Source organism: Equus przewalskii, chromosome 4, assembly GCF_037783145.1.
Source record: "Equus przewalskii isolate Varuska chromosome 4, EquPr2, whole genome shotgun sequence".
Lineage (NCBI taxonomy): Eukaryota > Metazoa > Chordata > Mammalia > Perissodactyla > Equidae > Equus > Equus przewalskii.
In genome coordinates this window covers 50,267,175-50,292,166 of record NC_091834.1, presented here as the reverse complement: position 1 = coordinate 50,292,166, position 24,992 = coordinate 50,267,175, and the positions used below count along the sequence as shown (strand labels likewise).

General features: G+C 34.2%; 1 protein-coding gene across 25 annotated transcripts in view; it reads left to right on the top strand.

Annotated features, from left to right (window-relative positions):
• Window positions 1–24,992, top strand: part of SNX13 (sorting nexin 13) — a 143,558-nt gene that overhangs the window by 45,898 nt on the left and 72,668 nt on the right. For all 25 annotated transcript variants that reach the window (XR_011539077.1, XR_011539076.1, XR_011539075.1 and 22 more), the window contains 6 exons: window positions 13,244–13,365; window positions 13,452–13,553; window positions 14,870–14,958; window positions 20,046–20,129; window positions 23,517–23,655; window positions 24,284–24,372. Coding sequence is in view for 22 of the 25 variants with exons in the window: in XM_070615846.1 (XP_070471947.1) it covers window positions 13,244–13,365; window positions 13,452–13,553; window positions 14,870–14,958; window positions 20,046–20,129; window positions 23,517–23,655; window positions 24,284–24,372 (625 nt within the window). In the remaining 3 variants the exon portion in view is untranslated. The remainder of the gene's footprint in view (window positions 1–13,243; window positions 13,366–13,451; window positions 13,554–14,869; window positions 14,959–20,045; window positions 20,130–23,516; window positions 23,656–24,283; window positions 24,373–24,992) is intronic.

Here is a 24,992-nt window from a genome sequence, read left to right as displayed (position 1 = left end):
GATATTTGTTTTATTTGAGTGTTATGGAAAGTCGTTTCAGTATAACTGCTCTCTTACTTTTGGCACTTACCTAATAGAAGTCCTCTTAGAGGGAGAAGAAACCAAAGGAGCATAAGTCATTGGAGAATATTCAGTTTATTTATTTTCAGAAGAGATATTTATTTTAATGAGTTTGCTTTATGAAACACCCACTGATATACTCTCTCTCATATGACAAACTATTTTGGTCTGTATCCTTGTACTTAAACTGCTTGATTTTTGGGGGGGGCATTTCATATCCAGAAATTATTTATTTTTGAAAGAAAGCGTTTTACGTTTGGAGGAGTTTGCAATCTTTTTTTTTTTTTTAATTAAAGGATTTTGCTACCTAATACGCACAAGATTTTCCCACTAGCCTATAGTCTCAAGGCAGGAGGCTGCCTGCCTTGGTCATGAATACGTTCTCAAATCTGAAGGTGTTATTCTTTAGCCAACCCCCTTCTTCCCCACTTAGGTTCTTGAAATACAGTCTTGTACTTCTGAGAGTCTTGGAGAATAGAGTTTCACCCTAGGGCTCTTACTGTGTTTTCATCTCTGAGTGCATTGATGTTTCCAGCTCATGCTGCTCTGTTGAGACTTTTCCTCTATAATTCAGTTATCGTAAACTTTAGAATGGAAGGTTCGTTCCTTGACCTCAGGTGACTGGGGGGGCCTGCAGTAAGGTTTATGGTTTGAACAATAACCTTCCTTGTAGGGATAGATTTGAATTCCTTCTCCCTTGTGATTAACAGCAAGCCTTTGCAAAATAGCCAGCCATAATTACGAGTGTAGACTCACTTGGAACACAGAAAAATATAATAATCAAAGAAGGTTAGAAATTGGATTTTATCTCCTTTATTTCATACATGCAGTGTTACTGAGTATTAGATGTTCTTTCAGATAACTCTTCTGAATCATTCATTCACTGCTTTCTGTAGTAATACCATCCTAATGATTTCTTACTTTGAAAGGTTGAGAAGAAGAAGAGGTCATTATTCTGTGTCTGACTGCCTAAGAGTATATAAAAATATAGTAAATTTTACACCTGGAAAGAACTTTGAACTAGTAATTAGAAACTTGAGTTTGCATCCTGCTTTACCGCTTAGCTGTGGAATTGTGAGCAAGTGTTTTAAACTCTTTGAACCCTGGTTTTTCTCATATGTAAAATAAGCAGCATAATACCTGCTCTGTTCTGCGTTTGTCACAGGGTTATTGTCAGGATCAAATTCATGTATTCATTCAACTAATATTTTGTCCCTACTTTGTACCAGCCAGGTGTTGCAGATACAGCAGTGAATAAAACAAAAGTGAGATGTAATGAAAATAATACTTGTGAAAATGTTCTGAAAATTGTGAAGCAATTTAGGAATTTTAGTTCTTATACCATCCAACATCCGTAATTTTAGGATTGAGGAAGCTAAGGTCCAGAAAGATTGAGTGTTTAGTCCAGGATGATCCAGTGAGTTGAGGGCAGAGTAAGAATTAGAATCAGATTGCTCTTAATAGTCCAGAGTTCATTCCTTTTGCCTCTTCCCTACCAGATATGTTATGATCTAGATTATGTTAATTTCTCTACCTTTCTTTCCCCTCATTGCACTCTTTTCCTTGTTTTTGATCCCCTAACCACCTTTTCTTTAAACTTCATGTCATAAGTTTTTTTCCTTTCTATGCTATGAAGCTAATATTTGGCTGATTACAGGAAGAGCCAGGTTTCTTCCATCCTAGACTTATCTAAATTTCTATCTTTGCCTTGCCATTTGGCCTTAAGTTTTTGAGCAAATTAATCAGCTTCTCTTGAGCCTTGGTTTCCTTGCTTGTAAAAGGCTGATGATTAGAGGCTGCTTTCAGGCTAAAAACTATGTGAAGTACAGCCCCTAGCATACGGTAAGGCTCAATAATTGTTTGTTTGTGCCTTCTCTGTGAATGACTTTATTTTTTGTCCTATGTTAACTTTTTCTATTACTACTAAAATGTGCATCTTAACAGAGGTACTGTGAGTGTTTCCAATGCCAATATCAAGAAAATTAGGTCTGTTTGCAATCATTTAAATACTTCTATAATCCTTGTTCTGTGCTGTCTGCTGTGCACTATGAAGCATATAACAGGAGCATAAGTTATTGCTCCTATCCTTCAAGTTGCAATCTTGTATAGAGTTCTTAGTGGGGCCCATGAAGCCCTGAAAATGTATGAAAACTGTCTGTGTATTTTTTTCTGTTGAATGGTTCCATAGATTTCATTTTTAAAAAAGGCCTATGAACCCAGAAATGATTTAGAACCACCGAATTCTAGTGTTCATATTTATTCATCACCTTGGGGAAACAATTACAGAATATCAGCCTAAAGCAAAATGCTAATTTTGAGAATAAGAGGAAGAAAAGGACGTAATTAGAGTCTCAAGTCCTGGTTTTGAGGTTTTAAATTCTTTGAGTTGGGGATAACTATCTGCTTATCAGGTTGTTCTTAGGAATAAATGACATCACATGTGAGAGGATACTTTGTAATCATAACACCTGTGTTCATTACGTGTTACTGTTGCTCTAGTACTTGTTACTCTGGTAGCAGTTTGGGGCAGGAACCCTTCCTAGAGCACTCTTGGCTTCTCCTGTCTGGAACCTGGGCATGAATTAGGCAGGAGCCTGAAGGGATGAATCTTTGAAAACCCACATTTTTAAAAATTCCGCCTTCACATAATGTATTATGACATAGGACAGAAAGCCCTGGGAGATCTGTATTATAACTCTGCTGTACCATCAAGTTTCAGTGTACTTAAAAGAAAATTTCTTAACATCTCTGTGAAGCAGTAATACTAATGCTGGTAGCAAACTTAGAGTTGTGAGGTGTGAATAAGATGATGTACATGAAATATTTCGTCAAGTATTTGTCAACCAAAAAATGACATTTTGAGCAAATCAGTTGACTTTCTGTGCCTCAATCTCTGCATTGGTAAAATGGGTTAATTATCCCATAGGGTTGTGGTAATGATTATGTGGGGAAAAGTGCATGTAAAACACCACTCGATCTGGCACATAGTAAGTGTTCAGTAAATGTTAACTTTGTTGTTGTTGTTGTTCTTATTTTTGTTACTATGTTTCTAGAATATATATAGAGATTTGACCTTGTCTTAGCTTTTTTGGGGGAGAGAGAGTGGGGAGACAAAATTAAAGCACATAAAATGGAGAGAAATAAAGTAGTCATTCATATGGTACTGAGAGCAGTTTTCATCTAGAGATAGAATGGACCCCAGTAACTGAAGAAGACCTCGTGTGGATTGAGGCCAAAATTCGTCTTGAAGAATGGGTATATTGAGACAGAGAGAGAGTGATGAAAGATATGTTAGGAAAGAGGAATAATATGAGCAAAGTTCTAAGAAGGGGGATAAGGTTAGTGTGGTAGAAACCATAAGATACAAGTGAACAGGGAGTCTTATTACTCTGGAAAGTGAAATGTGGTTACTAACTCCCTCCATTTCTGTTCCCTTTAACCCCAAGATTAGCAGAAAGAAGATATATTTTAATGCCACTGTGTTCCTTCCTGAAGGGTTTCCCATGGGTGGAGGAGATATGGATATGTAGGTCCCAAGATTCAATGGTTATGATGCTAATGGTATCACTGTTTCTGGAATGACAAGAGGTGTGTTCTGAAAGTTTTGCCATTTTTCTCACTACCTTTTGCCATAGAAATAATAAATTATTAGGTTCCTAGACTTGTCCAAAAGGCAAGCACAACTCAAATAATGGACATTTGCAACAGTAAAGTTTTACACTCTTTTGCCATATTATATTCTTGCCATTTGAAAACTTAGCTCAGAACAGACATTAATCAGAAAGATGATTATGGTCCTATTTACTACAGTAGAGTAAAAATGATTAGGAACCATCTAAATATTTAAAAGAAGAGGACATAAGTTATTGTTTTTTATATCTGTGTAATAGACCAAGGATTGTTAATTGTATATTTGTATAATTCACATAGCATACAATTCACCCACTTCAAGTCAGTGGCTTCTAGCATATTCACAAGAGTAGAGCAACCTTCATCACAATCAATTCAAGAACATTTTAATGACCCCATGAATAAATCTTGTATCCACTATCAGTTACTTCCTATATCCCCCCCAAAGCTTCTAGCTCTAGACAACCACTTGTCTACTTTTTATTTCTATGGATTTGCCTATTCTGGATATTTTATATAAATGAAATAATATAATATGTAGTCTTTTGTGACTGGCTTCTTTTACTAGCATACTATTTTCAAGGTTCATCCATGTTGTAGCAATTCGTACTTATTTCTTCTTATTGCTGAATAATATTCCCTTGTATGTATAGACTACATTTTGTTTATCCATTCATCAGTTGGTGGACATTTGGGTTGTTTCCATCTTTTGCTTATTATGAAGACTGCTACTATGAGCATTCATGTACAAGTTTCTGTGTGGACTTTACATTTTCATTTCTCTCGGATGTATACCTAGGAGTGGAATTTATGGGTCATGTAGTAACTCTCTTTAACCTTTTGAGGAACTGCAAACTGTTTTTCAAAGTGGCTGCATTGTGTTATTTTCCCACCAACAATGTATGAGGGTTCTGATTTCTCTACATCCTCGCTTACACTTATTGTCTGTCTTTTTGATTATAGCCATCCTAGTGGGTGTGAAGTGATATTTCATTATGGTTTTGATTTGCATTTCCTTGATAGCTAATGATATTGAACATCTTTTCTTATGCTTGTTAGTAGTTTCTGTATCTTCTTTGGAGAATGTCTATTCAGATCTCTTCCCTATTTTTAAATTAGGTTATTTGTCACTTTATTATTGAGTGTACTGCTGCCTGTTTTTTAAAATACAGGTTTATTGGACAGTTATGCTCATTTGTTTGTGTTTTGTCCATGACTGCTTTTGTGCTACAATGGCAGAATTGACTAGTTGTGACCGAGATGATGTGACTTGCAAAGCCTAAAACAATTCTATTTGGCTCTTTAGAGAAAAAAATTGATGACCCCTGAAATAGATAGTTTTACAGTCATTAATATATTTAAGAAGTGTTATTAAACAAATAGGACATATATTAGAATAAAAATCATACAAAATAGTGTATATTATATGATTTCAGCTCTGTAAAACATTGCAAAGAGAACAAAAGGAAATATGCTAAAATATTAACAGTGATCTTTAGATTGTGGATTTATGGCTGATTATAGCTGATGCACAAAATTACGTTTTACAAAATGGGCATATATAGCTAGAGACAGATAGAAAATTTGGTAATCAGCAATAAGGACATCTAGGATGACTTTTTTTTAAACTAAATTCACTTTCCTGCTTCTCTGTTTTTTATGTTTTTATGAACACATAAATATGAGTAATTTTTTTCAACCATAGATGACGTGTTTTATATAGGCAGCCACTATTTCTTTATGTTTTTGGAAAGTGATCTTGAAACTAATGCTTAATAAAGTGTTTTGTAATGATGGAACAGTGAATCCTCAATAAATTCTTGTTAATCAAGTTCCCATTTATGACTTCCATGTTAATTATTTTCCCACAAAATTCTAATATATTTTTCCCTTGGGTCTAGGAATGTCTCATTTATCAGGGAAATCTTACTAAAAATCTTGTTTATTAAAATAGTTAGTAGCATGAATTTAATTTTTTAATACTTAACATTATACTTAAGAAGATGCATTCTTATCCTTAGATTATTTTTTTCCTTTCCTGTAGCTTGGTTAAGGCTTTCAGCTCTGTGTTCTTTATAAAAATAGGTGAGTGAACTTCGTGTGTGTTCCTCCATCTAAGTTGTTCATTATATTCTGAGATCCAAATTCTTTAGAACTGGTTCTTTGGCCTCTTTGAAGCATTGGGATGCAGGATGTAGAACTGGACTTCTTATGTGGTGGTGTAGTTCACTAAATGCCATTTTCTTTAATATGGTTATGTAAAACTGCATGCTTAAGTTTTCCTCTATTTCCACCAATTTGTTTATAACTTTTACAAGTCAGGAGGTTTAATGTTGTTAAGGTGTAGTAGAGAAAACACTGAAGTGAAAATTAAGAACCCTGATTTTATTTTTTAACAAAGTCTCGATCTCACTAGCTGTATAATCTAGAAAAAGTAATTGGTAGTTCTGGCTCTGTAATTATAGGGGCTTGTGGTAATTATTTCAGATCCCTTTCAGTTCTAAAATACTGATTCCCTGGTCAGATTGGTACTAATCTTGATTTGTTTGTTTTTAATCATACCTCCCCCTCAAAACACTCACTCACATACTCTTCACACTCTACATTTTGAATACCATTTGGGGAGATTTTTTTTTAATAGTATGTTGGGTTGCTAGTGAGATTTAATTTACTTTGGGATTAGAGTATTCCTCTGGTCTATTGTACTAGCAGGACATCTTAGAATAGGATGATAATAAAGTTTATTTAAACCTCTTATTGTATTTCTATGTGGTCAGAAATGATGCTTTACTTCAAACATTACTAGACTAATCTTTTCTTGATGATTAAAAGTCTTGTATCAACAAAACTTTAGAAAAATTTTATTTGATATCCAAACTACTGCTATTCTTTATAGAATGCTGAAAACACAATAAATTTTTAGTTTTATAAGTCTACTGCTATAAGCTTTGGGAAGTGTAAATACTCCCACCATGGTTGATTTTAAGCTATCAGCATGAAGTCTCTGAATATGGAGTTAGGAAAGAGATGTGCACATTTCACTCTCCCACTTCAGCACACAACTTGGGGAGGTGCAGCCAAGTGAAGGGAGCATACAGATTTGTCACCATGAAGTCATGAGACTTGTTTCCTTCGGTGGTTGCTAATTTAGCTCCTATGAAAGAGGAATCTCCACATGTTTTTGAGGATTATGGTAGAGGATAATGGTAAATTTAATGTAAGTTCAAGAATGTTGTGAAAAATTATTTTCATTACTTTATACTCAGTCTTTGTAACTAAAAAAAGTAGATTCTGAAAGGGAAACAAAGGTACTCTAGAGAGATGGTTATGGTAACGTAGTATTTATGAGTGAAATGAGATTTGGAAGAAGGGGAATTCTTTTACTGGATTTAGGAGCAAACTTACAATTCTGTGCCTTTAAAATTTTGCTCAAAGTCATTGTTGGGCTGAAGCTTTCGACACTGTAACAAAGTAGTCTGTCAGGGACTCTGGAAGGAGTCTTTTTCTGAAGATTTGTCCTGTTACCTTATTTGGAACATATTCCTTTGTCTCCTCGTTTTGCCTACTTCTCTGTTTATTTATATGTATTAGATAGATTGGCTACATCTCCAGAACTTGGAAACGTGGCCTTATGTAAAAGATGCCTTATGGGGCTCAGCAGCTTGCTCCCCCCTCATCACCTGCCAGATGCTCCACTGGTGTCCCCTGTATGGGCTGTGTGTTTCCATCTGTTCTAGCGAGGTTGCTGTTTCTGCAGGCGCACAGGTAGGTGAGGCTGGCTCCTTGGCTGGCTAGTTGTGAGGCTCGGGTGCTTGTGGTGCTTCATGGTGCAGTGCTAGCCCCTGGCATAGCTTGCTATGAGTTTGAGTTTGGTGACACATAACTACTGCAGTTTTGCTGGTGAGTGAGTCAGGGCCCCAGCGTAACTGGTTGCTTGGTCCTCGGGCTCACAAATGCTGCAGGCCCCTGGTAAGGCTTGCTGGGTAGCTCTTGGCCATTTTTACTTAGCTTTTGGGTGGGGCAGGCCTCAGGTGCAGCAGTGCACAACTCTTTCAAGCATTGGAAAGCAGCTAAGCTCTTGCTGGTGGGCTGTACCAGTCCCTGGGGTAGACTGTCTCCTGCCTGGTTGTGCTCAGTTGCCTTGGGTGCTCTAGTGGGCAGGGTAGGCACTATCAGGCTAGCTTCTGTGTCAACAGGACCAAGCTTGGTCGTAATAATGGCTTCCTCCAGTGGCTCTGTCCCTGGGGGTTGGGCACAGCTGCTGCCTGTCTCTCTGCAATGTGATTGAGCTTAATAAGTGAGTCTCTTTTGCCAATGGACTATGCACTTTTCTATCTGGTGTTTTTGTGATGGTTTCTGGGTTGAGTGAGTCTGTGCCTGGGCCATTTAAGGGCAAATTTTTCTTTCCCTGAAGTTCTGTAGTTTTCCTAGGTGTATTCCCTGTTAGTTTTCAAAGCCAACAAAGCCAGGAATTATGGGATCTGGTTTCTCTTGTGCTGGATCTAAGGGCTGCGCTACCTGATGTGGAGCTCAAAACTCCCTCAGACTTACTGTTTTATACGATGTATTAGTAGTCATTTCTGTGAAAAAATAATGTAGCATCAGGAACATAATATTTATTATAGGATTGTTTCTGCGAGAAGATCAGTTTTTACTTTTATTGTTTTGACATGATGGACCTTTTCCAGCAAAGTATTCTACCAAGAATGTGGAGATTGCCTTAATGCTAAACAGTCACCCACTTCTCTAGTCAGGCGGGTCTACATGATGACTCTTGCGTATACCATACTCATTCCCATCTTTTGTTCTTTCCTATATCCTTTCTTTCCTCATTTAAATACTAATTCATCAAGATGTTTTAAGTGTAGCCTCTTTAGTCCTTTTTAAATTACAACATATCACTTAATTAACCTGTATTTATTTTGTGATTATTGTCACCAAAATTTTAAGCTATTTTTGGGATGGTACCAATTCTGTACTAATGTAGTAGAAATTCTCTTAACTGATCTTTCTTACCAATTCTGTGCTACTGTAGTAGAAATCCTTTTAACTTACCTTTACTTAGCCAGTATTCTCCATTCCCTGTGTAAGACATACTGACTCATGCTCCTAGCATTAAAGCTAGGCTAATAGACCACTTTCTGGCACTTCTGTGCACCTCTCTTCCCACCTTTTGTGTTTTAACCTTATCAAAAGTCAGTTGTGTGATGCCTGGGCCCTGCCCCCAGGAAATCTGATACAATTAGTCTGTGGTGTGACCTGAACATGGTTATGTAGAGCAGAAAGATAATCAACCATGTTATAAAAAAAAAAGTTGTGTTTGTTTCTAAACCCATGTATCCCAGTTATATTTTTTATTATAGTTATATAATTTAATTTACTCCTACATAGATTGAGAAATACGAGTATGGTAAGGTAGTTCCTATGAAAACTAGGAACTTAGTCACTTGCTTTGGAATATTACTCAAAGCTAGTTGCTAAATAGATTGCAGTTGAATTAGGTCTGCAAAAGACAGCTATGAAATATTGGTGAAAAGTCTTGAAGGACTCTTCATTCACATTTGTTCACAAATGTCTTTAGTTGTAACGCTATTTAAAAGAAACTAGAAACTGTAACTTGCGCAGTGTAGGAATGGTTTAAGAGAAAGGCCGCATTACTGTCGCTCAGTCAAATAAAAGCTCTTAGTCTTACATTGAAAAATTTATATGATTTAAGTTAAAATGAAATATATTCATGACTCCCTTTTTTGATCAAATATTTTGATGTACTTACCAATTACCAGTTTTCCATGTACTCTGTCCCTGTGTGTGTGTTCAGTTGGGTATTTAGTTAATATAATATACATTCTTAAAGTTGTAAGTGTCCTTAGAGAAAACAAACCCTGGGAAGTGATATGACTTGCTGAATTTCACAACTAATGAAATGGTGAGTCTTTTACTTGAATCAAGGACATATATGCCAGTCCAGTGCTCTTTACAGAAATTAATTGATGTTGGTGTGTTTTTCTTGTTACTGATGATGAGCTATACACAGCTTAGAATAGATGGAACCAGTGAAACAATTTATATAATCTCAGTCTCAGCCCACATATTTGGGACCTTCACTGCTCTTTTTAGGCATTAATATTAAGTAGCTTTTGGGTTTAGAGAGGCAAAAGAGCTTCTCAGTGTATGTTCTATTTTAGAACTTAAGGAGTGAAGAATCAGCTGTTATATGTGGCTCATGTAGTCATTCTCCAAGCACCTGTTAACAATGCTTTGACCCTGAAAGAGGAGTCAGTAAATCAATATGTACCGAGTGCTTCCAGTGTTTAACACATTATTTATCTATCTGGGATAGCACTGTAAATAAAATGAACACAGTAGAATAAAACAAAGTCCCTGACTTCCTAAGGTTTTTATCTCAGCAATTGAATTTGTCTCTAGCAATTGAATTATTTAACTGCAGATTGTAAGTGCTATAAAAAGTGAAAAATTTGGTGCTGTGAAAATTTGTAACTGGAAATCCGGACCTAGTCTGAAGGAATAAGGCAGAGGGTGAGGGTCAACAAAGGCTGCCATGTGGAATTGACATTTTGGATGAAGTCTAAAGTATAAGTGGAAACTGTCAAGTGAATGTAGGGGAGAGAAGGGAAATTTGTGGAGAGTGGGCAGGGGCGAGCAAACTGGGCAGAGGGAATAGTCTGTACAGAGGTACTGAGATAAGAAGAAGCCTATTTGAGTTTGAGAAATAGAAAGAAAGCCTGTGAGTTTGCAGAACAGAAAGGAAGGAAGAGGGTGGAACATGGTGATGAGGAAGTAAGCAAGGGCCTGGGTATGCGAGATCTTAGAGAAAGTATTTGTGCTTAGCCCTAAGATCAATGGGGAGTCATTGAAGGTTTTTTAAAGCTCTTATTTTGTTCTATCATATCTGTGTTTTTAAAAAGATCACTCTGGCTGCTGTATGGAAAATAGAACAGAGGAGAGACAAGGGTAACTGTGGAGACCAATTAAAAGGACAAGGATAGGATGCTGGTGTTAGAGGTGAAGATAAAGGCATGCAAGATACATGTTCAGAGAGACACATTTTATAGTTTGGCTTTTGCTTTTATGCTTTAATTAAAACTTCTTTGCTTGTTTGCATTGATAGTTAACCTTCATAATTGTGGCAATGATTTTGTCAAGATGTGTAAGCTTCAGGGACCTACTATAAATTTTGTATTTTCAGGGTAGGGTTGAATATATCACTTATTCTCTTGGTCATTTAGGAAATATGCTCTCTTATTTTTAAATTCAAGAACTGAAAGGTTATAGGTAATAATAAAATGAAAGGTAATAGGATTCATTGTGTAATAATCTGGTATTTTTAATAGACTAGGAATCATATGGGGGAATATTTTAAACAACTTGAAAAAGAGCCTTCTGTGGGCATGATATAAAAAGAATTGATATTAAGAGCTCTAATAGAAAGTTACATATGGATCAATAGAAGGAAGCATGGCTATTACATAAATTGAATGATTTTTTAAATTTATATTCACATTCCATTTTTACCTACACCACAATTTTAGAAAGTACTTCACTGTCTCCAAAATATTTTCAAATTTTGTTAAGACAAATACTACTAGAAATTATTAGTAGATATTTTCTTAATTTATAAGTGGAAGCAATGTACTACTGTTGTTCTCATCTTCCTAAACCAGAAAAGTTCCTTTAGAGGTGATATTTCTATTAGATTTGCGTGTGTTCCGTGAAAATGAGTTGAGCAGAGGGAAAATAATGACCTTGGATAGAGATATAGAATAGTATGTTCTCTGTCCCCCACCAGCATACTTGTATATTGAAAGTAGAAATCTATATTTAAAACTTAAAATAATTTTTATATATTTGTATTGCTTGTTAATTTTCTCTCATTTTAAATGTCATTACATCCTCTATAATGAATTGAGATGGGTTTAAAATACCTTCTAAAATTAGTAAATATTTTGTTTGAAAATTTCAGTAAGTTATATAAATAGCATTTTGCCATGAAGCAGAACAGATGTAACTTGAAAGATTATGTATTCTGCTTTTTTCTAAATTTGTAAGAATGAACCTTTTATGGATTAAGTAAGCTAATGGCCTATACCAAATAAATTGTTTTTATAAAATTGTTAGGTATGAATGATTTTGTGCAAATATTCATGTAAAGATTTTTGAAAGATGCTGACAGAGATTGTGATTTTTTTTTAAAATAAGAAAAAAAGAGACTCTAGGGACTGCTAGGTTTAAGTTTTTCTCTTAGGTTTTATCTTGAGGCTGAGTATTGTTACCAAGTTTATTATATGCTTATATACATGGCTCTTATATTCTAAATAATGTTAATCCCTCTTCAGACCCCTGAGCTCACGTTACCTTTTTGATGTTAATTTGTTTTTGTGTTAATGTACTTATAGTTTATATCTATGTTTATAATAAAATCACAGTTGTGCATTTTAAAAAACAATTAGTATATGAGTATTAATAATTTATGTTTTTATTTGAAAACAGCCATCTCTTATATTCCTTAATGCCATTGCCACCTTTAAAAGTTTTCTCTCAAAAGGTGACAGTAATCCAGTCAGCTTCTTCACTAACTTCTTTATTATGCATATGTGAGTAATTAACGTAATAAATTATGGTGTACTTTTTTTGGCTCCCCCATTGCCCAGCATCTTCATGAGTAGACTTTGGCTTCTGTCTACTTGGTATGTTCCTAAAAGTGAATTAATTTTACTGCTAACTTAAGGAAAACAGCATTAAAAAAATGTTTGTTTAAAAATATCACTTAATCCAAAGGAGAGGTGTGAACTGTTTATGGCTTATCTGTTGTATTTGTTATCTGTTTCACTGGTGTACTAAATTAGCTATGTTTCTTCAAGTCTGTTGCTTTTGAAATAGGGTAGTACTAGGTAATTTACTTAATAAAATTAGTAATCACCTCTTTTGTGGGTAGATGTGGTATTTTACTCAATCTTTAGACCATTTCTTTGTGATGATAGTTATTTCAAATGGTCAAGTTTTTAAGTGCTAGTATATGCAAACTACTTGGGCTCATAGCAAAGGTATTTGTTTCAGAACTTGGACTATATAACTGAAAAGAAGAATGTGGAGAATTTAGAAAGGGTTCAGAAGAAACCAAGAAATGTCTCAAATGCTCTTTTAAAGGCAAGCAAAAACATTGAGTCCCTGATGTCTTCTTATGTCTGAGTTGAGAAATTGCATAATATACCTGTTGTCAGACTCATTTCAGATTTAACTGGAAAGAAATTAATTTCTTTTCCTATTTATTTTAAGCACTTGGTACTTTTAAGCTTTAGCATGTAAAACACTTCAAGCAGTATTGTTCGAAGACTTAGTCAAATAGATTTAATATACTGTGGGTGTTGTGAAAGGGAGTGCTAAGATGTAATAGTAGTTAAATGAACAAAATCTCAGTATAAATAAATCCAGTACCTGTGATAATCATGTTGTCTTTCGGTAGTCATTAAAATTTATACTTTGTGATTAAAAAAACATTTATATAATGCTTTTATGTAATATGTTTTTTTATAAGGTCGAAAGAAATAGACTGGCAACCTTATTTTACTACACGCATTGTAGATGATTTTGGCACACACCTGCGAGTATTCAGAAAGGCTCAACAGAAGATAACAGAGAAAGATGATCAAGTAAAAGGTAATATCTTTATTCTATTTGAAAATTAGGATTTTAAAATTTGTTTATCATTCTGTATATCTTAAGTTGTTCCTTTCTTTGTCTAGGTTCAGCAGAAGATCTTGTAGACACCTTCTTTGAAGTTGAAGTTGAAATGGAGAAGAACGTTTGCCGTGATCTAGTGTGCACTTCTCCCAAAGATGAAGAAGGTTTTCTTTTCAATTTAACTTTTTGAGAACAGTAACTGTTCAAACTGGTTAGGGACAAGTTAGCAGAATGAGTGAACAAATATAAGGGTAAACTCTAAGGATGAAATTATTTTTACAGGACAAGTAGCACACTAAAGACATTTTTACTATTTATTTCATTTTATTTTTTAACTCTTAAAAGTAGTTTCCAGATTCTTTTTTCTTTTTTAAAGGTCATATTTAAAATTTAAAAATGGTAATTAAAGATTACCTCTCTTGTCTTCTTTTAAAATATAGTAATCACAAACAGTTTATAATTATAAATTTACTTTTTTTTGATCTATAGTAATTTATCTTTCCTCTTGAATTTATTATGTCCATTTCAAGAGTACACCTGTTACCCTAAAATATTTTTCAAGGGAATGATTATAGTGATTTCAAATAAAATTTATAGAGTTGATTTGTCTTTTGGACAGTGGATTTGTCTTTTTTTTTGTAGAAAGTTAGACCAGATAAGCTTTAGCTTACGGGGTTGTCTTTTCCCAGTTTTGCAATGACTAACAGTCTTTACTACTTGGCACATTTTTTGATTAAGAGAATCAGCTATATAATTATATTCCCAGGAAATGTCAGCATATAAGCAACTAGAGAGGACATTTCTCACTGTCGAAATTTTCTTAGATTTTTAAAATGCTCAACTCTTTTATTTCTGTACTTTGCCTCTCCTTTCTTGTTTTTCCCTTTCTTCTCCTTTCCTTTTTTATATTTATTGTGCAATTCAATTTTTAATTGCCATTTCATTAGCACTGATATGAAATAACTAAATGTGAGAAATAGATACAATGATGTGCTGTACTTTTATGTAAATCGAGCCCATGTAAATGAGTAAAACAGAAGAGCATACTTTTTTTCTTTTATTATTGCCTGCCAAGATAGTTGTGGTGCTTTATTGAAAGAATTACAGATATATTTTTAAATGTGCAAATAACTTTTAAGTATGCAAACATAATTAACGTGTGGTAGAAGTGCAGTCTATATGGCACAACTAAAAATTGTTTTGGGAAGAACACATTTGTAATTGAAATCTCTCCATGATTCAAAAAGCAGGGTAAAACTGAGCAGAATAAAAAAGACATTAGCTTGATTAATGAATAGCTACTATTTGGAGAATAATGAAGGAATTTTTAATGAATACCAATATGTACCAATTAATTACTAAAGTAATAAGCCAGTATAATCAGGAAACTGCTTATTTCTACCTTTGTGTGTTTTATATCAAGAGTAGGTTGAGATTTCATATTTTCTAATGTTATTACAGCTACCTTTTTTGTTTCTAGGATTCCTGAGGGATTTGTGTGAGGTCTTATTATATTTATTGCTACCTCCTGGAGATTTCCAGAACAAGATCATGCGATACTTTGTCAGGGTAAGCTTAAACTTGTATCAAATAAATGGCTGTAAAGAAATTTAGAGTAGTAATTCTCAAAATTTTTGCTCTCAGGACCCTGTTATGCTCTTATAAATTACTGAGGACTCCAAAGAGCTTTTGTATATGTGGGTGTTATCTATCAATATTTACTGAATTATAAATTAAAGCTAAGAAAATTCTTTTTTATTTTTGAGGAAGATTAGCCCTGAGCTAACATCTGCTGCCAATCCTCCTCTTTTTGCTGAGGAAGACTGGCCCTGAGCTAACGTCGGTGCCCGTCTTCCTCTACTTTATATGTGGGACACCTACCACAGCATGGCTTGCCAAGCTGTGCCATGTCTGCACCTGGGATCTGAACTGGCGAACCCCAGGCCACCAAAGCAGAATGTGCACACTTAACCGCTAAGCCACTGGGCTGACCCCAAAACTAAGAAAGTTTGAAACACAAGACTACGTAAGCACACATTCCATTAGTTGATTGATGATATCATCATACCATCATGTTTTCTGGAAATATCACTATATGCTTCTCTATCCCCACCCTTCAGAGGTTCCTGGATAATACTCTGAGAACTGGCTGATTGAGACTTAGGTGCTGGATTTTTGGTCGTAACAAAGATATGTTTTAAATTTTCTTTAATATAGCTTTGCCTATAAATTTACCGAAATTAGGCTAATTAAAATAACACTTCTGGAGGGGCCGGCCTGGTGGCCAAGTGGTTAAGTTCGTGCGCTCCGCTGCAGTGGCCCAGTGTTTCGCCAGTTCGAATCCTGGGTGCGGACATGGTACTGTTCATCAAGCCATGCTGAGGCAGCATCCCACATGCCACAACTAGAAGGACCCACAAATAAGAATATACAACTGTGTGCCAGGGGGCTTTGGGGAGAAAAAGGAAAAAATAAAATCTTTAAAAAAAAAAAATAATAACGCTTCCAGATAGAAACTTTCAAAAAAATCAGGCAGCTTCTTGTGGGGTGGGCCTGGCGGCATAGCAGTTCAGTTTGCAAGTTCCACTTTGGTGGCCCAGGGTTCCTTAGTTTGGATCCCAGGCATGGACCTGTGCACCGCTTATCAAGCCATGCTGTGGCAGGCGTCCCACATATAAAGTAGAGGAAGATGGGCACAGATAGTAGCTCAGGGCCAATCTTCCTCAGCAAAAAAAGAGGAGGATTGGCGGCAGATGTTAGCTCAGGGCTAATATTCCTCCAAAAAAAAAATGGGAAGCTTCTTGTAATTGGAAAATGAATAAGTCAGATGAGAACAGTACAGTAAGTAGTCTTGGACTTTTTATTCCCTGGTTATACACCTTTGGAGTAAAATTTTGTGTGCAAGTGGTAAAGAATAAAATTTTAGCTTTGGCTGCTAGTTATGATTGAGAAATGCTGGCTGCATAAGCCCTTATCCTGGTTGAATGGGTAGAATGAAAGTTTCCGATTTTTATAAAAATGAAAGCTTATGATCTCTTTAGTTTACCATCTTGCAAAAAAGATACCAATTTCTGGAGCATGCTTTATGCTTGTATGTTATTATTTCAGCAATATCACACGGTTTCTTAATAACAACCTAGTTTGAGTTCAGTGCACTTCTCAGGTAGGGTAATGGTACTGTGAAGTGAGTAGAAAATGCTTGGTTTTGATGGGAAGACTCTGATAGATTATATATTGTTAAGACCAATTGTTTGGACTAGTCATTATGAAGGGTGGTAAATACCTGGCATGTCTATCACTAAATTCACATCTACCACGGAAAGAAGATACTGTTAATCAGTTTTAGCACTCATGCTGAGTATCTATTTGGCATTAGAGTCTTTGTCTATCTGGTAATCCAGACAGTCACTGTTAGGCAGTGTCTCAGCATGATTTCACGTGGCTGGCCATCTTTTCTTCTTGAAACTATGTCTTTTCTTGAGTTCCATGTCATTGTTTTCTCTGATTTTTCTCCTCCTAGGTCTCCTTTTTAGTCACCTTTATACACTTTAGCATCTCCTCATCTCAGCTTTTAAGTGTCCAAGTTCTTCAGGCCGGGGCCCTCTTCTTGCTCATCCATCCCTGTGGCTTTAAACACCATCCAAATGCTAATGACTTCCAAATTTATATTTTTAATCCAGACTTCTCTTCTGAACTCCAGGCTACTCTGACCAGTTGCCCACTGAAATCACCATTTGATTAACTCGCAGCTCTTTTAAACTTTCTGTCCAAAATAGAAATCTTACTGTTGCCTCCATACCTTGTCTACCCTTTGGTCTTTTCTGCATCCCAGTAAATGATATGATCATTCAGCAGATTTTTCAGATCTTGAGACCTTCCAGAGGCTTACAAAGCCCTGCATGAGTTGGCTTTGTTTACCTCTGGCTTTCATGCCATACAGTCACTGTATTCCAGCCACACCGGCTTTCTTCATAAGTGCCATTTTCTCCCCACCATGGGGCTGTCTCATACTCTTTTTCCTCTGTTCAGAATGATTCCCCTTATTCTCTTGGCTAAATTGTATTCATCTCTCATTTCTCACTTCCTCAGAAATGTGTCCCCTGACCACCCAATCTAAAGTCCCCTCTTAATTCCCTATTATTTTTGGTAAGTACCCAGTTGTTTTGCTTCATAGCATTTACAATATTTTAAAATGATAATTTGGTTGTTGTGTTTACTTACTTGATGCCTATTTCCCCCAATAGAACTGAAAGTCTCATGGGAACAGGGGCTGTCCGTATTTATCATCATTATGTATTTAGTGGCTATCACAGTGCCTGGCACATCAGAGAATCAGTGTTAATGCAAGAGGAAACCTGTTTGTCCTTCTTGCTCACTATGGTGCACATGCTACTGCAGCTCCTGGAAGGTTAAGCTGACTCTTAGGAGACGTGAATGAAGATCTACCTTCTTACGTGACCTTATAGTTTAAAATAAGTAGAATTGTTTAAAGAGCAGCTTTGTTTTGTTATAGATTGCTCTTTTAGACCTATATTTCATTTCATTTTGGTTAAATCCAATTGAGTGAGTGTAATTATAGAGGACTGCCATCAGCAAATCAGTTTTTTTTTCTTTTAACTTGATAGTTCTTTATCAGTTTTCTTTTGTTGGTAATTAAATTCAAATTTTCCCCAAAGACATTTTTGTTCAGGTTAAATAACAGATCAAAGAGTTCTTACTTCTTGCCTTTATATGGATCCTTTGTGTGGATTGTACAAATCATAGTATTTGACTGAGATAATTGGTATTTAATTGCCTCTACTTTCTTTTCATTACCGCATTTTATTTATTTAAAGATTCATGGCGTCAATGACTTTGTATCTTTTAAGCCTTCATATTTGACAGCTGATGCTTGTCTTCAAGTAGAAATTATACAGAAATGGCTACTTATTTTGGAATATTTAGAGCTCTCATGAGAACCTATATAGGAATTGTTGAGTCATGTGATTACATCTTGACTAACCAAACCCTTTATGAGGCAAATTAGAAGATCAAAGTACTTTTCTAAGACAGATTGGCTAATTGCATTAAGTAATAAGAAGCACAAAATTTATTAAAAATTCTTCCCTGTGTTTTTTTCTCATTTTGAAAAGAAATTTGCAAAAAACATTTTTTTGTTTGTGAATTTTCTTCTTACGAAGCACATTTTAAAATTTGAGCATGTGGGGCCAGAAACATAATTATGAAGGAAGGAATTATATAAATAAATACAATTTTTAAGATGTTAGAGTCTAAAGCTAACGTTGAAAAAATGAGCAGCAATTCCTTCTAATTTGAGACTGTAAGATGTTTCAAAAGACTTTTCAGAAAGCTACTGGAGCCTCCAGCAGTGACTTCTGGAAATATTAATTCATCATGCAGTAATAGTTGTCAGAGACTTGGACAGCTTACAAAAGTAGAATTTATATGAAATATTTCTCTAGAAGAAAATAAAGTGAAAACTATTTTCACTAAACTTATACCAGAAAATGGCCCAGACAAATTAGAGATCTGGAAAGAAGGAATAAATAAATTGGTCCTTTACTTAGAAAAGTGAAAATGTCCTGTTAATCTTGTAGTTATTTAACTTCTCCAGTATTCTTAAGAAATGATATTTCATAAATTTAGATATCACAGCCATAAAGGAGTGAAGATTAATAACAGGTGAAAATGTTGTATTAATAGAATCAGCATTAAATTCTTAGTTTCTTTATTTCGATTCATTTAATATTTATCAAATGCCTGCCGTGTTTAAGACAATGACCTTGAGAAGATGAGGGGTAAATATTTTTGAAGGTAGATAAAAGAATAGAACAATTGATTAATCTCACTCATATACAAAAGGTTCCTAGATAGTTGTAATGTATTGGAAAAGTAGAAGATACACAATTACATAGAGAATGGTAAGATAAATGCCATAAATACCAGACATGAGTTTGTTTTAAACGTATAAGTAAAAAAGTATTCAGCTGGAGTGATCAGGATTTATTTAATTGAAGAATTGATTCTGTGGTCAGTTCTTGAAAGAAGGGCAGAATTTTAATAGGTAGGAGAATAAACAGCTACAGAGAATGGGAAGATGTATTCTAGAGAATGGTGAATAATTGTATTAACATGTTGATTATTATTTTAGGAAAAATTTCAAACAGACAAGTATAGAAAAAAATACAATAGACATTTATGAACCAACTACCTAGATTTAACCAATGTTAATATTTTACTGTAGTTGCTCTGTTCCTCCCTTGAAGGTAACCACTATTCTAAAATTGGTGTGTATCTTTTACTTTTCCTCTGTTTTTATACTTTTAATATAGATGTAGGAATCCATAAACACATCTAGTGCCGTGTTTTGCCTTTTAAAAACTGATGTAAATGCTAATACACAAGAGGTATGGTTTTTCTTTTTTCCGCTCAACTCTAGTTGTCCTTGTGGAGATGTATTCAAGTTGATACAGGCAGCTTTATCTCATTTATTTTAACTGGTTCGTCTTTTTATAAGATTGTGTTGGTTATCAAGTTTTATTTTTACATATATTATAACTTTCTTAAGTAACAGCATTGTATTAGGAAATTTATGCTATTGATTTGAGAAGCATATTAGATTAAATTTGTTTTTGTTTTCTAAAATTTTTGTCCAGGAAATCCTTGCACGAGGAGTTCTTCTTCCATTAATAAATCAACTCAGTGATCCTGATTATATTAATCAATATATCATATGGATGGTATGTACTTTCTGAAATTACAAGTCTTTCTAAAGCAATGTTTTAAAACGTATAAATACAATTTGGAGATCAGGATGATTAAGCAATAATTTATTAAAGAAGTTAAATAAAAATATATTTAAAGGTAATATTTATATTTTTAGCATTTCTATTTGCTAATATGTTGAATGTTCTAGCCAAATTCTCTTTACAAGTTTGTCGATAAGATAATCTTTCTTGCAATTATAGTGCTGTTACTGCTTATTTAAATTAAAATTATTTTACTACCTGTGTGTATAAATGATGAGTATTTTGAAAAAAGCTGCTATTTGATTTTAAATACAACATGTGATCTCAACTACTTAAATAGTATGTACTTTACATTTTATACTGTATAGTGGAGGAAAATATGGAGAAAAGAACACTAGACTGAGAATGAGAAGATCTGTGTTCTAGATCTGTTTCCATAAGTTGCTTAGTGTGTCTATAAGCACATAACTCATAGCTTTCTTGTCTGTCAGACATATCAAAGGGTTAGTGATTACTAAGTTTACTAGCTCTACTTGTTTTTCTTTTCTGATTATGTATGCTTTTCTTCAATAAACTTATAGTTAAAGAAGAGCTATAAATGGGCTATTGCTGGGAATACTTTGATATATATTTTTAGGTATTTGATTCATTTTCTTGAATCTGGAATTTCTTCTCTGCAGTTGTCTTCTATTAACTCAGTCTAGCTTTCTTAGGAAGGAACTACTTGATTGTTCTTTGTTTCCCCGTAATATTATCAAACTTGCCATTGTTGTTGTTGCTGCTGCAAAGTTTTTCTCTCCCACCGGATTGTGGGTTACCTGCAGGCAGAAATTGCCTTATTAGCTTTGTGTTCCTGGAGCCTTTCCTGGAGGTCACAGAACTTGATTCTTCTTTTCCTTTGTCAGCTTTTTTTGAGTCCTACTAGGCTCTACCAAGAACTTAAAAAATATGCATATCTGCATAATTAAAATTTTTAAAACTGCATATCCTTTGGTTAAGAATTCTACTCCTGAAATTTATTCTAAAGTGATAATAAGCAAATTTCCAACCATCTGTATTTAAGGCCATTAATGGCGGCATTGCTTATAATACTAAAAAAGTGAAAGCAATTTAAGTTTCTCACATAAACAATTATTTTAATAAATTATGGCATATGTTACAATAGAATATTATGAAGCCATTCTAAAAAGAATATGGTAGTGTATCTTGGTGAATATGAAAAGATGTTTATATTTTTATATAAAAAGGATAATTAAAAATGACATGTGTAGATATATAACATTTAAAAAATAAGTATATAAACATGAATGACTATAATTCTGATACAATGTATATTGACTGAAATGTTAATAGAGAGGATTATGAAAGTTAATTTTTATTATGTTTCACTTTACAAGGAGTATGGATTATGTAATAAAAAGTTTTTCAGAAGTAGGAAAACGCAGGTAAAATTTAAAAATACTTAAGTAATAAAGTAAGGTTAACTTCTCTTAAAAAATTTTTTTGTAACACACGAAAAAGGGATGTTGTATACTAACCTTAAATAATCAGGATACCATACTGTATAATCTTACCTGTGGTATAGAAAAGGATGCATGTTCACAGAGTGTTATGGTTATCTTTCACGCATAGGATTAGGAGTTATTTTTATTGCTATTTATAATTTTCTTTAGTTTTCAGTTTTTCTTTTGCTGAGCTTGTATTAAATGACTAATTAGTTAGATGGAGAAAACCTTTTGGGGGGACTTAACACATACTCTAAAAAGAATTCAAACCACCAAATTTTTACTTGTTCTCCCCATAGCTAGTCTAGTAACTACTATTGCGTATGATGCTTGAGTCTTTTTTATTTAATGAACAGCAGTTGATCACTATTGTACTTTGCGATAAAATACTAGAAAATATATTTAAAAGAGAATTTATCAATAAAGGATCTTTAGCCTATTTTGTTGTCTGGTTTATGCTCTTTTGATATTATTTCTGTGGAAAACTATGCATATTTATATATGCATATAATAATAGAGATTAAAATGAGCTCAGTTCTTATTATTTCACTCAGTTAAATTATCATAGTAATAACATCTAACTGTATGGTTCATTTCTAGTTGAAAGGAAAAGTTTAGAGCAGTGTGATAGTAACATATGTTCTCTCTAAAGTATTAGTGTTACCCAACAATAGTTTTAAGTTTTTATGTCATTTCTAAAAATAGGATGGATGGATTTGCATTATTCATCTCTAAATATGTATTTTATTTCTTTTTAAGACAAACCAGTTGATGTTAAGTCCTGTCTCTGACTGTGGAATAGATTATGTAATTGTTTCATATTGTTATCTCCAACTAGAGCAGATAAATGAACGGCTATTTACTTGGTTTTTTAAATATATTCTTAGAAAAATCAGGTCTTTAGTGACCTTCTCTTTCTTTTATTATTGAAGTAAAATTTACATAAAGTGAAAAAAACTGCCAAGTAGTCTTCCTAAGTTGTGTTACAATTTTGTATTTCCGCTAGCACTGTTTGAGAATTCTGGTCTCTCTACATTCTGATCAACATTTGGCATTGTCATTTTGTTGTGATTAACTTTCATATCCCTGATGACTAATGATATTGAGCATCTTTTCATGTGCTTATTGGCCAGTTTTTTTCCATAGTTCTGCACTTATATAATCCCCAGTTCTTTGACTCCTTGTTGAGAATGGACAATATCCTATCTGCTACTTTTCATACCTCTCCTTACTGCTTTACTTAGCTTAACTTTTATTGGCAGTCATAATAATTAGCCCCTTCACAACATCCTCAACTACCTTTTCTCTCTGTCTCTCATTTTGTTATTTGCCTGGTGAAACTGCACTCTGGTTAAATCCAACTTAACCATCTACTCCATTCCTGTTTTTAAAGAGCGAGTGGCTGGAGAGAAAGACAAAATAACAGTTATATCATCACAGTGATTCTGTTAAATTTAGGTCAGAGAATGCCACTCTTCTGTTTAAAACCCTCCAGTAACTTTTCATTCCACTCAAAGTGAAATCCAAGACATTTGCTGTACCCTACCAGGTTTCTCCTGTATTACCACTGATCTCATCTTCTCCTCCTCTACCTTTCTTTGGTTTATCTCCATCCCATCATGATGTTCTTGCTATCATCAAACATTCTGAGCATGCTTCTGTACTTTCTAGCAGGCTATATATTTTATTTACTTTGTTTATAGTCTGTGATCCACGAGAATGTAAGTGCCGTGAGTACAGAGATTTCATTTTGTTTTGTTATAAACGCTGAGGATATGACAAGTTGTGCCTGGCACATGGTAGGCACTCAAGATTCTGTTTTCCCTTAATAAGTGAGACCTCCTCCCACCTGTTTTTTAAACTTTATTTTCAGATCCGTGATTCTAATTGCAACTATGAGGCCTTTATGAACATTATTAAATTGAGTGACAATATTGGAGAGCTAGAAGCAGTCAGAGATAAGGCAGCAGAAGAATTACAGTATCTTCGATCTCTAGATACAGCTGGTGATGGTAAGTAATTTAAGTAAAAGAATGTTTTACTTGTGTAATGATTACTTTATCTTCAAACAAAACTTACTTTATCAGAATGTCATTTTATGCTATTAGTCATTTTCACCTTAATTAAATCTTCTTTATTATGTTAACATGTTCTAAGAATAAGGCATTATAATTTTCTGAATGTGAGATTATTATTATCACAATCATCTCTAAAGTAAAGATAATTGGCATGGTTTAGTTATTAGTTTTTTTTTAAGATTTTACTTTTTCCTTTTACTCCCCAAAGCCCCTTGATACATAGTTGTGTATTTTTAGTTGTGAGTCCTTCCAGTTGTGGCATGTGGGCTGCCACCTCAGCATGGCCTGATGAGCGGTGCCATGTCTGTGTGCAGGATTCGAACTGGTGAAACCCTGGGCTGCCGAAGTGGAGTGCACAAACTTAACCACTCCACCAAGGGGCCGGCCCCATGGCATGGTTTAATTTTAAATAATTTTACTATAAAATTTCAGATTATTTCTTTAAGTAAAATAGTTGCTCTTTTCATTGGTTATGATGTTAAATTACAGTAAGTGCGTGTTTAAAGTATTTTACAAATAACATCACCACTTTCTAGCTCATAATCAATTTGTTTGTTTTTAGATATCAACACTATCAAAAATCAAATAAATAGCTTATTATTTGTAAAGAAAGTATGTGACTCAAGAATACAGCGGTTGCAGTCAGGCAAGGTAAGTAAAGTACTTTTGAATTAATGTTTAGTTATAAATAATCTATATTCATTAAAATGTCTAGCAAATGACAAAAAGTAGGATATTAACCAGCATAGCACTCCACAGTGGAACTTTGAGAAAAAATTTCTCTTATACAATGTAGTATGATAAATAGTTGTTAAACCAAGCTAAAGAGATTAAAACACTGCCTGAAAAATGCTAAAGTAAATAAAGCTTTCTTATTTCTTGATTTATTTATTCATCTACTCTTTTATAATTTATTCAAAATTCAACATTTATTGAATTTTGTACATTGGGCACCATTTTAGATGGACCTAATAGACAAAATCTCTCTCTTCATGGAGCTTACATTTTAGTTGCAGAGTCAGAAAATAAACCAATAAGTAAATTGATATATAATGTCAAAAAATCTATAAAAAATGAAAAAAAATAAAGCAGAGTGGTAGAGAATGTCTAGGAGTATTTTAGATAGGTGCTGAGAGATTTGGTGACATTTGAGCAGAGAAATCTCTCTGCGTGAGAAAGTGCTGTGGAATTTTTTTTTTAAAAGAATCTTTCAGGCACAGGTGAGAGCAAAGGTAGAGGCCCTGAGACAGGAAAGTGCTTGGTGAGTGAGA